Source organism: Idiotropiscis lumnitzeri, chromosome 12 (assembly GCF_059441095.1).
Source record: "Idiotropiscis lumnitzeri isolate Australia: NSW breed Sydney's pygmy pipehorse chromosome 12, RoL_Ilum_1.0, whole genome shotgun sequence".
Taxonomy (NCBI): Eukaryota; Metazoa; Chordata; class Actinopteri; order Syngnathiformes; family Syngnathidae; genus Idiotropiscis; species Idiotropiscis lumnitzeri.
The window spans coordinates 18,700,003-18,716,184 of NC_142402.1; the positions used below are offsets into that span (position 1 = coordinate 18,700,003).

At 44.7% G+C, this 16,182-nt stretch overlaps 1 protein-coding gene across 7 annotated transcripts in view; it reads left to right on the forward strand.

Moving 5' to 3' along the window:
* The window catches only part of kmt2cb (lysine (K)-specific methyltransferase 2Cb), a 48,818-nt gene that overhangs the window by 21,249 nt on the left and 11,387 nt on the right, over positions 1 to 16,182 (forward strand). For 3 of the 7 annotated variants that reach the window (XM_088310615.1, XM_088310616.1, XM_088310622.1), the window contains 29 exons: positions 1,285 to 1,407; positions 2,368 to 2,484; positions 2,629 to 2,733; positions 2,920 to 3,024; positions 3,277 to 3,458; positions 3,548 to 3,712; positions 3,787 to 3,893; positions 4,473 to 4,544; positions 4,667 to 4,879; positions 5,338 to 5,460; positions 5,700 to 5,831; positions 6,152 to 6,288; positions 7,111 to 7,306; positions 7,810 to 7,902; positions 8,145 to 8,192; positions 8,870 to 9,010; positions 9,110 to 9,142; positions 9,256 to 9,402; positions 9,476 to 9,617; positions 9,690 to 9,925; positions 10,015 to 10,088; positions 10,476 to 10,676; positions 10,910 to 12,838; positions 12,988 to 13,259; positions 13,362 to 14,878; positions 15,257 to 15,368; positions 15,576 to 15,642; positions 15,749 to 15,809; positions 15,942 to 16,174. In XM_088310615.1, the coding sequence (XP_088166741.1) occupies positions 1,285 to 1,407; positions 2,368 to 2,484; positions 2,629 to 2,733; positions 2,920 to 3,024; positions 3,277 to 3,458; positions 3,548 to 3,712; positions 3,787 to 3,893; positions 4,473 to 4,544; positions 4,667 to 4,879; positions 5,338 to 5,460; positions 5,700 to 5,831; positions 6,152 to 6,288; positions 7,111 to 7,306; positions 7,810 to 7,902; positions 8,145 to 8,192; positions 8,870 to 9,010; positions 9,110 to 9,142; positions 9,256 to 9,402; positions 9,476 to 9,617; positions 9,690 to 9,925; positions 10,015 to 10,088; positions 10,476 to 10,676; positions 10,910 to 12,838; positions 12,988 to 13,259; positions 13,362 to 14,878; positions 15,257 to 15,368; positions 15,576 to 15,642; positions 15,749 to 15,809; positions 15,942 to 16,174 (7,083 nt within the window). The remainder of the gene's footprint in view (positions 1 to 1,284; positions 1,408 to 2,367; positions 2,485 to 2,628; positions 2,734 to 2,919; positions 3,025 to 3,276; positions 3,459 to 3,547; positions 3,713 to 3,786; positions 3,894 to 4,472; positions 4,545 to 4,666; positions 4,880 to 5,337; positions 5,461 to 5,699; positions 5,832 to 6,151; positions 6,289 to 7,110; positions 7,307 to 7,809; positions 7,903 to 8,144; positions 8,193 to 8,869; positions 9,011 to 9,109; positions 9,143 to 9,255; positions 9,403 to 9,475; positions 9,618 to 9,689; positions 9,926 to 10,014; positions 10,089 to 10,475; positions 10,677 to 10,909; positions 12,839 to 12,987; positions 13,260 to 13,361; positions 14,879 to 15,256; positions 15,369 to 15,575; positions 15,643 to 15,748; positions 15,810 to 15,941; positions 16,175 to 16,182) is intronic. The other 4 variants (XM_088310618.1, XM_088310617.1, XM_088310620.1 and 1 more) reach the window with 4 other exon arrangements.

Sequence of the window (16,182 nt, forward strand, 5' to 3'; positions counted from 1 at the left end):
CTTCCTTACTTCCCATGATGCCCTGCTGCATGAAATGCATTTAACACTGATTGGCTTTGCAGGTTGTTTAACATCTGTACTAAAAACGTTGCCTACATGCATGAAGGGAAGGGAGGGTTGGATTTGGGGGTTCGCTTTAACACAACAGTAATATCAACCTTTCACATTTGTGCACGTCAACTGTTTGTTTGCCATCTCAAACCTCTTCATAGGTGGATGCATACAGTGGAACCTCCAAAGTTCAACACTTCCTAAAACATTCGGAAACTTTGGTTGAGTCCTAACGATTAATAATTCCACAAATGTTCCCCAAGTGGGCAGCACAGTTGGCTAGTGGTTAGCACGTCTGCCTCACAGTGTTGCCATTCAAGCTTCAAATGTCGGCTCTGGCCTTCCTCTACGGGGTTTACATGTTATCCCCGTGTTTTTGTGCAAACTGTCCAAACTACAGACAGTTGCAAGAATCCCCAATAGTTGTTTTGCTGGTGTTAACTTTTCGTGTCGCTCAGGCAAGTTTTGAGGATGCGCTCACAGGAGAGGCGTTGTCATATTGCGTGTGCTTTTTTTTTTTTTTTAATTACTGCACATGTTACAAGCAATTATTGCAGACAGTAAAATATTTGTCAATCGTTTTCACTCCCTCGTCGGTCTGCTTTTGAAGCCAGATAGTTGCAACGATGCGTGGATGATTGTGAAACAGACGCGCGCGCGCGCACACAGACGGTGTTAATACAAAGTGGATTGCGAAACCGAGAAAAAAAAAAAAAAAGTAATCCATAAGGGCGTATTGTCCTGTGCAACTACCGAACCATCCCTTGTGTGAATGGTTGCTTGCCTGGAGAAGTGCCCTGTGATTGGCTGGCGATCAGACCCGCCTACGCCCCCAAAATAAACCATCGACTTAACAAAATTCCGTATATGATTCATTTAAAAAAAAAAAAAAAAAATGTAACATCGCCAACTTTCATTAAAGTGTAAATAGAACATAAGCACTATAATTTCAGAAAATGAAAATAAAGCACTCGCCCTTTGATGGTGCCCGACAGACACTAAAATGGCGAGGGAACAGGTAGGTCAGTTAAAGTCGTAATCGTACCTCTTTTTGGGGTGTTCCACTGTATCGGATATTCCCATATGGCTCCATTGAAAACTCACCACATCCCATTCTAACATTCATTCTTTGTACTTTTTATTTCTTTGCTGGCTTTGTTTTTACGTTGCTGCATTTTGTCGCCCTCCTCCTACCCTCTCTCTCACTCTCTCACCTCCCCTCCCCCGCCTTAGGGTGCATGGAGCCCCCATAGCAGTGTGAGCTCCCCCTTGTCCTGGTCTCCAGACCAGCCAGAGGGGTGGGATGTCCCAAAGACCAGGCAGTACTCTGGCAGCCCCAGCTGGAGCATCCGAGTGGTAAATACTTTACTAGATGGTCCCCTAGTTACCGTGGCGACCGATGGTTCCCGAGTGTTCCTGAATGTCACGATGATCTCTATGGTTGCCTACACTGACACCAAAGACCTTACTGAGAGGCGTGAGGAAGTCGTTTTTCAAAGTGGAAGTTAGTGACGGATATTGACAAAAGATTCTCTTCAGTTGTTCCGAGATCTATGCTTTGGTGTAAGGTAATACGACATTTTTATCCCGGTTTTACAGAGAGATTTTGCCAATAAGCTTCGTGATCAATCATTGTTCCGTCTCATCATGTCAGCCAAACACCTGTCTTGTTAATTATTTGATTCATGTCGCTTTTTTTTTTTTTTTGTCCTTTTGGTTCGATGTGCGTAGTCTTTGGAGGTTTGATGTCTGGTAGTTATTCTTTTGGCCGAGACCGCAAGTGTGGATTAGAGCCAAGTGTCGAAGTCAAGGCTTTATCAGATTTACATTGGAAGGTTACAGTCACAGTTTGCACATTGATTTATATCTTAACAGATTTTTAAGATGTGACAGAACCAACACATGGACAAGAAAAAATTCAAATGTGCAGGCAAAAAAATAAACAAATTGAAGCCAGAAATCAATGATTATTCTTTGATCCTCGCATAATATTCTCTGATAAATTTAACATGGCCCTTCAAAGATTAAAAAAGGTCCCCATGCTTGATTTTAACTATATTGGACAGCTGGCGTCATGGAGTCAATTCTCGCTTATTGCAAGCTTCACAATTTGCCGCCAATTGACGGCCAAGCAGTCCTCGGCTTTGTCGATACTTCACCTCAACTCTCAGCCCCTGTAGTGACCCTGACCAGGATAAGTAGTAGACGATGGATGGATGGATAACCAAGCGTGATATTCCCCCACCCAGACGGCGTCCATATTCTCATCTCACTTGCGATCACACACATTTCCTAATTGTTACATTTCCTCCGCAGGGTCGAGGCTCAGCCTTCCCGGGAAGACGGAGGCCGAGAGGGGCTGGTCTGTCGGGTCGAACCGGACGTGGCAGGGCCAGGGGCAAGGGTGGAGTGTGTCCCAGCATCATACCCGGGGTATGTGTTTGAATAAGGTGTACGGGTAATTATATTTGGAATATTTGTTTTTCCTTTCTATTTTTTAATTATTTTTTTTTTTACACCATTTCACCCGCAACCTAATTGAAAGTGTTAAAATCTTTTTGCTTTTTGTCCCAATAGATCACCGCAATAGAAACACCGTACCCAATAAAGGAGGAGGAGGAGAATGCCATGCACAACACAGTGGTCATATTTTCCAGCAATGACAGTTTCACACTCAAGCAGGTGTTTGCTTGTTTTTATTAAAGCTGCTGCAATATTTACACGGGAGCGTAGAAATGCGTTTTTTTTTTTTTTATCAATGTATTCAATATTTTGAACTAATTGCAAAGTAATATACTGTATTTAACGGGTGAAATGTGAAAATGCTTCAAAGAAATGTGCGACTCACAAAGTCTATTTTTCCTGCAGGACATGTGTGTGGTGTGCGGGAGTTTTGGCCTTGGTGCAGAGGGTCGTCTTTTAGCTTGTGCTCAGTGCGGCCAGTGCTACCATCCATTTTGTGTCGGCATAAAGGTATGCTCATTTTATATCAGGCTGCAAGTACTGTATATTTTTCCACCATTGTGTTACATGAGATACACACAATTTCTTTTAGCGCACCCCACTCCTTAGGATGATTTTTCACGATCTTTTTCAGACACCCAATAATGTTTAAGATTAATCCATGTGTCGTTTATTTTTTCCATTTTCAAATGACAATTTTTTTAAATGTATTTTTTCCCTTTAATAAATAGTTGCAACATGTTTAATTATTTTCATCTGCAGATCACCAAGGTGGTGCTCAGTAAAGGCTGGCGTTGTTTAGAGTGCACAGTGTGTGAGGCCTGCGGCCAGGCCACAGACCCCGGCCGCTTGTTACTATGTGACGACTGTGACATCAGCTATCACACATACTGCCTCAACCCCCCATTGCAGAATGTGCCCAAAGACAGCTGGAAGTGCAAATGGCAAGTGATGAAGTGGAATTATTCCGGCCGATTTGTCCTCTATGAAGTTACTGAGAAGAATGACCTCATGTTTTCCTCGTCCCCTGCAGGTGTGTGTCCTGTACGCAGTGTGGCGCCACCACACCGGGTCTGAGGTGTGACTGGCAGAATAATTACACTCAGTGTGCTCCCTGCGCAAGCCTTTCAACATGCCCCGTCTGCCTCGTCATCTACAACGAAGGCACCATCATTGTCCAGTGTCGACAATGTGACAGGTGAGCAGCCTCTTTCAATACGTTAAAATGGACAGCTTTGAATGTGATGACTGATCCCGTTTCTTTGTCCACAGGTGGTTTCATGCTTCTTGTCAGGGTCTCCATTCAGAGGAAGATGTTGAGAAGGCAGCAGAGAACTGCTTTGATTGCACAATGTGCCGAAATTTCAAGACTACTAAAGGTAGGACGTTGCCATTATTTTCTTTAAAAGAGACTTTTTTTTCTCAATTTCTACGAATTCTGTCTGTGATATGCTTTCATCAAATTACCTCACATCCCGTCTCATGTAAGTAGGTGACTGTGTACCCCATCACGTGTACTTTTTGGGGCAGAGTGTCTGGCATTTGTTACCTTGATGACCAGTGGCCTGTGCCTTGAACTAGAGTGGCTTCTGCTTTAATGGAGCTGAACTCAAGAGTATGCGAGTAAAAGCGAGACCCCTAAAGACAAAAGAAAAATCCTTTTTACTCATGTTCAACAATTTCACCAAGCAGTGTATATAATGAAAATGTCTAAAAAAACAAATTTATATACATTTAAATAGGGTATATATTAAACTTGCTAATTATAATCAAATAAAAAAATTAAAATGCGTGTTATTTTTAAGTAAATTTTAGGTAAAAATATTTTGCGCAAACAAGACCCATATGTCCATTGTAAAATGTGGCCATTGAGCATGAAAAAAAAAAAATCACAATATACATATTTTTTAACTGGTTTTGATTGGATTTGTTCTTGTTTTCTTGTGTGTATCCTGCAGTGTTGACCAAACCCAGAGACACCATCGAGCCTGCAGTCATGACACAGATTGTCACCAAAGCAAGAGAAATGGGTATGTTAACTCCACACAGTTAGTTTAATGTAGATTGGAAAAAAAAAATACATGCTTGACTAGCTAAACACAATCAAGTGTCATCTGCCTGACCTATTCATGCAATTATTGTATCTTCTCAGATCTATCAAGGACTTACACCCAGGATGGTGTTTGTTTGACTGAGTCGGGGCTTTGTCAGCTCCAGAGCCTGTCCGCCACCGCGTCACGGCGCAGGAAGCCCAAGCCCAAACTCAAACTGAAGATAATCAACCAGAACAGTGTGGCGGTCCTTCAGGCCCCCTCAGACCCCCTCTCAGAACACTCCCGGGATGAGGACATGGAAGATGCTAGAGGTAACCGTCTCACGCAAACAATATTGTTATAAACTGATGCCACTCAATAAAATTGAATCTTGGAGAAAGCTTAATTTATTTCCGTTGGTCATAGGGCGGGATGTGGATGCAAATCATATCTATGTATTTCATATATTTTAAATATATATTTTATACTACGTATGGGTGATACTATTTTACTAAATTTGAACCACTGATTGCTACTCAAACTATGCTTATCCATTTACATATCTTCACATAACACCCGTGATGGCTGAGGAAAAGGACCAGCGACATTAAAACAGGAAACCGCCACAGCTCAAGTAATGAGCAAATGAAATGAACTTGATTTCAATCAGGCTAATGTCCTTCCTCGGAGTGGGGGTTCACATCAAATTGACCCCGGTGCTGTGTTGAGGGAGCCAATGGTGTTCTCTACCGACGGGCTGTCACTCATCATCAGCGTTCTCTTCATTTAGTGGAGACAGAGCTCCTGGATTGCGAGGGCAAGTCTGACTCCAGCCCGGAGCGTGAGCCGGTGGAAGACGACTCCAAGGGGGTCGACGGCAGCAAGAAGAGGAAGAGGAAACCGTACCGGCCGGGTAGGACACCTGATTGAAGGAGACAGCTCCTCTGAGGCGTGAAATGTAACGGTACAAGCCTGACACTGTGGCCTTAGCAAGTACTGTGCTTCCTCTAAGACGCGGGCTTCTGTCGAGTGTTGCTTAGCCTTTACACCCAACTCTGAGACTTGAGCAATACACACAAAAACCAGCACCTATAAAAATCCAATTCTGATTGTGATGAAAGATCATCTCTTGTTTATATGAATCTCCTCAAGGCATCGGTGGGTTTATGGTGCGCCAGAGAAGCCGACCAGGCCAAGGTCCAGGCAAGGCTAAACGGCCCCTTTGTAGAAAGGATTCGTCTGGTTCGGTGTCAGTGTCGGAATGCCACGTTGGAAAAGATGAAGGTTTGTTCTGCTTTCCTTTACCATATGCAGTCACGTGAATGGTATATGAGGGTTCCTCGGTTTACCGCGGAGATGTGTTGCGCTGGCGGCTGCATGACCTGAATTTGTACATACTGTAATACGCCTCAGTCTATCACTAACGGATGTAAAGTCATAATTGTGGTAACCGAGCCCGCCTTTTGTTCTGCATACTTGTGGTTTGTAATGTTCACTACGGTGTAAACGGTGGAGCCCTTGTATTTGTATTTTTTTTCCACACATCTTTTCATTTAACTATAGACCCCAAAAACAAAAATGTCAAAGTATTCTTCTCATTTTAGTTGGTGGGTGGACAGAAGCGCTGCCTGACACGCCTGTGGATGAGACGCCTCCTGGAGCAGAGGTGGCGGAAAAAATTAAAAAACGCTACCGAAAGAAGAAAACCAAACTGGAGGAAGCTTTTCCCACCTACCTACAGGTCTGTCACCTTGGATAAAATGGACGTGTCGCGAAGCAGTCACATTCATCTATGATCATATCCTATTGTGACAAATTTTGCTTATTTCTTAATTTGGTTGGTAAACTCATTCTTGTAACAAAATTCATTTGCCCAGAATGTATCTTGAGTTGCATTTGTATCTCACCCTGGGGAAGCTGGGTAATTCAAAGTGCATTGCGTGGAAACCACTTACTGAAATTTTGAGCACATAGTCCCGCTGCAAGATTTCTTTTCAGAAGGAACTCGCATATCATGCTCTTTAAATGGCCTCCGTCTGGGTTGTGAAGTCACCCAAAACAAAAAAAAAAAAACCTCTTAAATGGATGTGACTTCAACCTTCCATGTCCCAAGATAATATCTCACTGTCACCTTGTGTCGGCCGAAACACAGATATGTGATGCGCATTGAGCCACAGGCAAGCTGTCAACGCTGCTCTTTATCCCACTACAACAGAAGCGGCTGGTGCGCTGTCAAAGCTAAAGGTCCCAACTCTGCAAAGCACATTTCATTCATTATTGAAAACTGTAACACATTGGGCTTTTAATGTCCTTGTGCAGCTAGGGACTGCCACTGTTACGTCTTCTAAGATTGCCGATGACGTGTGGGAATAAGTGGTTTTAGGTTCGATAGGCGCTGACCAAAGCGGGTTTCGCTGCATTATTACCGTTGGCTTTACAGCTGGCGTTTTCATCATCCTTGAGTGCATCTTTGAATGATCCCTACGGGAAAGGTGTCTTTGCCATAATTACGTCAAGAGATGTGGTGGGGAACTGTTCTTGAAGGGTGCTTTGCCGTCCGCAGGAGGCGTTCTTTGGAAAGGACCTCCTGGACAAAAGCAAACAGAGCAGGCAGCCAGGGGTGGAGTCTGGTCTAATCGAAGAAGGGCAAAGCCAGCCCGAGAGGAAACGCCTTACCGCCGGCTTCCTGAATTCTTCGGCAGACCCTCTGCTCAGCGCCCCTGCTACTGCGTCACTATCTGCCAGACCACTTGGAGAGCGTACGTACTAAATTTCAACTCAATGTTTCAGTGCAGTCGATTTGAAAATTATTTTTAATTCCTTGAGCAAAGTCATAAACGTGCAAAAGCCTGATACCTGGCTATACTGTATTTTCATTCATTCAACATCCATTATAAGTTTTTCGGTCATTCACATGGCTTCAAATCACTCTTCAAATCACATTTATAGTTTTTTTTTTAGACCGTTTGGACATCCTTAATTGCAAACCTGGAATGCATTAGCCCTCCGTTGGCTTCAAGATATCTACGTAACATTAGAATTTATGAATTATTCTTCAAGCAAAAAAAGCCTCCAATGTTAACAGATATCTGGTTGCTCACGGTTACTGTCTTTTGTCAAGGTTGTTACATTATTTATTTATTTATTTTTGTCCTCAAGGTACAAGTCTTTCTGTTCACCATCATCATCAGTTATAATTTGTGACATTTGTTGTTGTTTTTTGTTTTTTCTTTTTTTTTCTTCCTTTCCCCCCCATTCACAGAGACGTCCGAGGAGCCATTAGTTGATCTATCTGATGTTTTGAATACTGATGCAGACATCTTGGGAATGCTCGGAAAGCCAAGCGGTGATTCTGGTGCGTCCTTAATTCTATAGGCGGTTGAAGTGTCAAGAATCTCTAATCCGCTCTTTGGTCTATTTTCTACCGATTTGAAGAAACCCCAGGCAGCAAAAGCTTCTTTTTTTTTCTCCCCACCATTGTTAAAAACAAGATATTTTGTTCATCTTTAGTTTTATCCTTGTCTGCATTGTCCAAATCATATTTTGTTCTTTCAGTTGTTTTTCCACTCATGTTATCTGGTTTTGGGTTCTTTTTAGGTCTTGATTTTTGCTCCTTCCAGGTTGATGGCTCACCTTCTCCTTTTGGTAAGGGTTCACTGGTCTACTAATCCCCCTCGCTCAATGCAATCTTGCTTTCTTACACTTATCTGACGTTGCATGTAAGGTGCTTCATACATTGCTTTCTTTAACCTGTTTGATTGCTTAATGCATAGTGTGTAGTATTTCGCCAAGTGTGTGTTTGTTTGTTTAACCTCTTGTGGGCTCGAGTGCACCCTTCCAAGCCTAGATGCATTGTAATACATAAATAGGCCAACAAATGTACAATATAACTTGGGGGGGAAAATAGACGTTTTTCTTTACTTTAGTCTAAGATGCTTCATTTGGGATTCCCCCGCGCAATTATAAGACATTTATAATTTCTTGCTAGATGAGGTGCTTCCACAAAATATCCCTCAAAAGTTGTCTTGCCGCTTTACTTAGCCTACATTTGCACAAAAACGATAAATAAAAATGTTTATTTAACAGTTGCTGTCAAAATGCAGCATTGGACGTTTGGTTGGAAAGAATCAGAAGGGAAAGTGTGTATGTAATGTCACGGAATGCTTTGGGCTTCATCTAACTCCGTGTTGCTTTTCCAAGAAAATTAACAAACCAAATGTGTGGCTGGATTGGACCACCAAGGGGGCCGCTTCCGGCTCGCAGACCGTATGTTTGCCACCAATAGTGTAAAGCTTATTGTGTATGTCTGCTTATTTCCACAGCTGGTCTGGACGTGGGGCCCCTCGCGGACAGTTCACCAGCGGCGCCCCACTCTCAGCCTGGTCGCAGGACACCTCGAAGCCTTCCAGAAGAACCACTGGATGGTATTCTTAGTCCTGAGTTAGACAAGATGGTCACTGATGGTGAGTATGAGAGACCATTTGCCGTAAGGAGGCGAAAAAATAAGCTTTTCATGCTCATAGCTTAAAGGTATTCAAATTTGTTACTTTGCTTTTTTTCAGAATCAATCCTCAGCAGACTCTACAAAATCCCAGGTTTGTAATTTTACCCGATTTTTATCTGCTGTCCGTCACTGTCGATCCAGTTTTGGTTAATTGTTTCTCTTTAACACTGAATAGTATGTTTACAGAGTTTTACAATGTTACAGAGCTAGAGGGCAAGGATGTCGAAGATCTCTTTACCGCGGTCCTCAGCCCCAGCACAAACCAACCACCGCCGCCACAGATGCCTCATCCTCAGGGTCCCGGGCCCCTCCCCACCACACCTGGCACTTGTCTCCCTCATCCCAACACCGGTGCGTTATTTGCTCCATTCATGACTGTTTTCATCGTCCAAACAAGTCCATGCATCATTTTCTTTGATTGCAGGCAATCCAATGTTTCCAAGGATGCCAATGATCAATGGCATGATGGGTCCAGGACACCGTTTCCCTTCCAATTCAGGAGCGGGGCCTTTAATCCCGGAAAATTTCTCCCCCCTCAACCGTATGCCTTTCAGTGACAATCCCAGGTAATGTTTTGCATGATGCTTGTGTGTATATATTTTTTGTCTTTATTTAAATGGTTATATTCGCCTTTGCAGGGATAGAAAATTCTGTCAAATGCCTCGAGAAGCAGTCAGTCCATGGCCTTCCCCTGCCCATGGGCCCGGCCCCACCCCACCTGGGTCACTACCTGAGGGGGAAACTGAAGCCATGTCCAATGCCCAAAGGAGTACGCTCAAGTGGGAGAAGGAGGAGACACTCGGGGAGCTTGCCACCGTAGCACCTGTGCTGTACACCAACATCAATTTCCCTAACCTCAAAGAGGAATTCCCAGGTTGGTCCATGGCACAATAGCTTATTTCTTTTCCCACAGTCTCCAAAATTCAATTTAACTCTTGAACTGTGTCTTTTTCTACTCAACAGACTGGTCCACCAGAGTAAAGCAAATTGCAAAACTGTGGCGGAAAGCTAGTTCACAAGACAGGGCCCCATATGTGGTAAGATCATACTCATACTGTTGCATGTAAAATATCCCAAGCCGTTAACACACCATGAACCAAGTGTAAGCATTACTTGTCACTTATAGTTGCAAATTAACACACTTCTGTAATACAATGTGGCTCTTGCCAGTACAGTTTGGAGACGAACTGATTTAATATTGTCTGCCATGTTTAAGTCACAATTCAGGTTCCAGTGATTGACATGACCAAAACTTTAGTTTAAAAAAAAAAGCAAAAAAAAATTGTCTAAAAAAAAACATGTTTGCTGAAGTAAAAAACAGAATTGTCAGCAGTATTTATGATGGTGTTGTTTTCATGAACATTTCTTCTAGTTGCCTATTTGCCATTTTGTCTTATACTATTGTATGTCGATGTGCTTTTCAGCAAAAGGCAAGAGATAACCGAGCCGCCCTGCGCATCAACAAAGTCCAGATGTCCAATGAGACAGTGAAGAGGCACCACCCACAGCATCCACAGCCCCCTGAGGTGTTTGATCCCAACATACCACTAGACACAGAACTGCTGTTTAAAGACCCTTTGAAACCAAAAGAGTCAGAGCATGAACAAGAGTGGAAGTTTAGACAGGTAAGAGGGTATGCAATTAAGTCAGGGCAGCAGCAGGTCCACTTAATTTTAAGACATCTAAGAGGTGGTTTAGTAAAAGCTCCCAAAACAACTGCATTATCCCTCCGCATTAACCCTGATGACATTGGTGGTTAGTAGGCCCAGTTCACTTTTTTGCATGAGACTAGCAAATGGCATTTGTTGCCTTCAACATATTGTCTAATGCCAACCGTTTTGTTTTGCTTTCCCAACAGCAAATGAGGCAGAAAAGCAAACAGCAAGCCAAAATCGAAGCTACTCAGAAACTGGAGCAAGTTAAGAACGAGCAACTCCAACAGCAACAGCAGCTGCAACAGACCAACTTGCAGATTGAGGGAGATGGCAATAACAGTGGCAACCAGAGCCCAGCCTCGCTAGCGAGCAATGGGAGCACATCCCCAATGCAACAGCTAAATGCTAAAGACGGCTTTGCGAGGCCACAGTTGCCAGGGACGCCAACCTCGGGTCCTTCGGATGATGTATTTTTACGACCCCCTCCACCTCCTCCTTCTGGCTCGTCCTCCCAGCCTCAGTCCCCGCAGGTTTTTTCACCGGGCTCTTCTGGGTCCAGACCGTCCTCTCCATGGGATCCATATGGCAAGATGGTAGGGACTCCAAGACCACCAACGCTTGGGCCAAATGCCTGTCGTAGAATGCCGATGGAATCTGGTAAATCGCCTACGTCCTTGATGGAACAACAGGACCGAGGGAGACCTTCCCCTGCCCATGATACATTTGGTTCGCCAACATCCATTAGCAACGATCCTTATGCCAAACCTCCTGACACTCCGAGGCCATCTGGGGAAATGGACCCTTTTCTGAAACCCATGGAACCGCCCAGGACGAGCCACGCTGCTCAGGGAAGACCTCCAATGGGTTCGCCCGGCAGAGATCCATACTCTAGGCCCATGATAAGAAACGAGGCTTATCAACGCATGGCTCAGAATAGGATGATATTGTCTGACCCTTACTCAAGACCTCTACTGACACCAATCCCCGGAAGTAACGAGTCTGGCTCTGTACCGCTGTTCAAGACGCCAATGCCACCTCCGCAGACTCACGAAGCGTTATACCGCGCGGGTCAACACCCTCCAGACAGGTTCTCTCAGAATCAACAGGCTGACCCCTATGCACAGCCCCCGCACACCCCAAGACCATCTGGAAATGACAACTTTGCCAGTCCACCTCGTATGGGTCAACATCAACCTCAAGCACACTCGTTTGCTCAGCAAGGACAAATCGCTCAAATGTCAAGAAATCCTTATTCGCACGCACCTTCCACTCCAAGGCCGGACCACTTCACGTATGACCCATTTTCTCAACCTGCAGGTAACCCTCGAGCCGAACCGAATGCTCAACCTCGCCCATTTTTTGAGCCTTATGCCAGACCTCCTGGCACCCCACGTCCACACGATAACTATAATCAACCGTCAAACAACCCTAGCCCATCTTCGGATCCTTACTCGCATGCTCCCGCCACCCCTCACCCCGGTGGAATGAACCAATTCCCTCACCAGTCACACCCTGCCCAGAGAATGTCACCTTCCCACTCTGTGGACCCCTACGCTCAGCCACCAGGTACGCCTCGTCCCGTTGCTGTGGAGAGGTTTTCCAAGTCACCGGGCACCAGCCGAGGGCCAGTTGAGGCATTTACTTCTGGGCCATCAAGACCAGCGAGTAATGACATGTTTTCCCAGCCCGGGAACCCCCGAGCAATGATAAACGACCCCTATGCCCAGTCACCTGGGACCCTTCATACTGGGCCTGAAGGAGTCAATAGACAAGGATTAAGGCCAGGATCCTTGGGATCGCAGGACCCATTCTCTGCCCCTCAAGGTAGACTTCAGGAACATTTCCCGCATCCAGGCGCACAAACACCTAAACATCCTTGTGGACCAGAGGATGGATTCACCCGGTCACCCTCCAGAAGACACAGTCAGACGCCAGGTCATGACCCGTTTGAACAAGCCCCTATGACCCCTCGTCCACAGTCTGAGAAGATGGAAGTCAAAGATCAATCAAGTCTGGGTAACAATGCAGTTGTCCCACAAGACCCGAGCCAGCTGCCTAACAACCCCCAAATGCCTGCCGTGTCCTCTGATGCTCAAGTTGCTATGGCTGAAAATGAAGAAAGACTCAGACAGGTAAACAAATGTTATTATATTTTACTGCCATTATGATTTTCTCATTCCATTGTGAAGAAGTTTGCTTTATCTCGTATGGTATCAGTAGAGGTTGGCTCCCTCAATTTGAGTTTTTTTGTTTAGTGAACATCCTGTTTTCACTTCTGCAGCGGCAACGGATTCGGGAACTCATCCTGAAGCAGCAGCAGCAAAGGAGTGCCATTCGACAGGAAAGGTGCCCTCAAGAGCCTCCTGGCAACTTGGCTCCTAGACCACCACGACCGTGGCCTCAGGAAGACCCTGGACAGCAGGGCGATATGTTCAACCGACCTCCTCCACCTTATCCTGGACATGGACCCATACGAGGGCCGATAAGGTTTTCTGGACCTTTTCCAGCAGGACATGAAGGGCAAATGCCGAATTTGAGACACCAGGGACCGAGGTGCTTCTTTGATGTTTAGCCTTTATGTCATTTGATCTTGCAATTAATGGATAGCTTCCGCTACGCTTCCCTTTGTACTCACACATTCTTTTCCTGTTGTAGGTTTTCCTTCCCACCTGGTGCTCTCGGACCTCATTCAGCCCAAGAACTGTTTCCCCGTGGGCAGCATCCAATGCAAGATGTTCCTCCTCAGATGAGGCGATCCATGTCTGCAGAAATGGCAAAGGGAGTTGGCGGTAATCCGATGGCTCTGCCCCAACACTTTCCACCACACGGTATGCCAGTACAGCAGCATAACATAATGGGCCAGCCCTTCATTGAACTGCGACACAGAGCAGGAGAAAACAGACCACGAATGGCATTCCCACCAGTTGCTATGCAAGGATGCAACATGGATCCCAACATCCAAATGCAAAGGCCTCAAGGCTTTCTGGGGACTCCAGACAACAGGTTTGCATTAATTCAGGGACCCAGAATGTTGGATCCAATGGCCAGCCAGGCAGGAAATCCTCCACTTTCCGTCAGTATGGACAATCTTCATCAGCAATCCCAATTGTCAACGAACAACACACTCAAACAATCTCCTTTGATGAGATCCATGAGCCAACCTGCTCCAAATGAGACCCAAAGCATGTCTGCATCCATCATCCTGTCTGCTCCCCCTACTGGCCCGAATGAGCACGCCGCCGCCAGTGAAACGGGAGAGGAGAAACTTGATGCAGAGGAATCCGCAGTAAAGGATCTCGAAGATGTCGAGGTGAAAGACTTGGTGGATGCTGACTTGGAAAATCTTAATTTGGATCCTGAAGATGGCAAAGATCTCGACCTTGAGACAAATGACCTGCACCTTGATGACTTTCTGACATCTGGGAAATTTGACATTATTGCTTATACAGACCCTGATCTCGACGACATCAAAAAAGACATGTTCAACGAGGAGCTGGATCTCAGTGACCCCATGGACGATAGCGCCGACACTGCTGAGATTAACAAAAACCTGGACAACAGTGAAAGCACAGCCTCATCGAGTTCAACAACTGCTCCGGAGAACACGGACACTACAGGCGAAAAATCATCAACTGAGGTCAAACTCGACACTCCTGAAAGTCGGGACTCTGCTCCTTTGGCACATAGGAAGGAAATTAAAACCGAGGTCAATGAATGTCAGAAATCCCCCGAAGTCGCCGGGAACACCATGGCATCAAACCAGCAAGAAGCCCTCTCGGACTCCACCCCAGTCTTGTCCGGTTTACTCATTAAGCAGCAGCCTGAAGAGCAGTCGTTAAACGCAATGGTTGAATCCGTCACTCAAGGCGGTGACCTCTTGCCCCAGCAGAACCAAGTCACTGAGAGTGAGCATACCCCCGCTCCTCCCGTGAATCAGACGCTACCCAGCAGCACTGCTGCAGGAGAGTCTTCGATTACAGACTTTGGAGATGATCAGCAGGTTTTGAACCAGGCCTTGGGTCAGCATGGCCAACACCGTCCACTTCTGCTGGAGGAGCAGCCCCTCCTTTTGCAGGACCTCTTAGATCAGGAGAAGCAAGAGCAGCAGCAGCAGAGACAGATGCAGGCCATGATACGACAGCGTTCCAGTGACTCTTTCTTCCCCAATATTGGTATTTTTTATTTATTTATTTTTTTGGGGTTAAAGGTGCATCTCAATAATTTAGATGGTGGCAGAAAAGTCAATTTATTGACACTAGCTGGTCAATTGCTACCTACACTACATTATTTTAATTCATATTTTAAATATTCTATTTCTTGATGTGAGTTCTCATTAGCTGTAAGATATACTCTAAATTTCGAAATTATAAAAACAAAAATATTCATTAACTATTCAGCGAATCTGAGTTTCACTCTTTGAATAGAACAACTGAATTTAATGAAAAACACCACAATGTTCCTATTTATTGAGATGCACCTGTATAAGTGTACAAAAAGTAATTAAACGTTGAATAAACAATTTGTAATTGTAATCATTTGTCTTTGTCAAGATTTCGACGCGATTACTGACCCAATCATGAAAGCAAAGATGGTCGCACTGAAAGGCATCAATAAAGTCATGGTTCAAAACAACATTGGAATGGCTCCAACGGTTATGAACAGGTCAGGCATTTTTTTTTTTTTTTTTGGTTACACATGCATAACTGAATACTTAATACTGACTCAAACCTCCTGACTATTGTTTTGTTGGCTGGTTGGCTTGAACCAGTGGTAACTCATTTGAATGTGACAAAGTTTAGAGATCATTACCGGTTATTTATTTCCAAGAAACAATAAAATATATTTTTTTTTTGTCTTAATGTCTCACAGGTTTCCATCTAGCCCGGTAACACCTCTCCCTGAAAGCACACCACTTCCTCCACAAGTTGTAGGACAGGTAATATTAATTTTAAGTATGTTATATACATAAAAAAATAAATAAAAACACTACCTGTTCCACAAACTACGCACTGTCCTAACAAATGTCAACACTTTCCCACCAGGATGGCAGATTGACACAAGTAGCACGACCAAACCCTCCTAATTTTGGACCGGGATTTGTCAGTAAGTTCTCAAAATCAAAAGAGTAATTGCATCAGTAATATTTTATTCAAACCTTTGTTAGTCTCTCAAATGTCTTGTTCCCCCTCCTGTTCCGCCAGGCTTGCTAACAATAGATACCCGTCTTCTTTTCAGACAATGCTCAGAGGGCACAGTATGAGGAGTGGCTGCAGGAGACTCAGCAACTACTTCAAATGCAGCAGAAGTTTCTGGAGGAGAAGATTGGAGCGCACAGGAAGTCAAAGAAAGCTTTGTCTGCCAAGCAGAGAACGGCGAAGAAGGCAGGAAGAGAGTTCCCCGAGGAGGATGCCGAGCAGCTCAAACATGTCACGGAGCAACAAGGCGTAGTGCAGAAACAACTAGAGCAGGTAAGAAG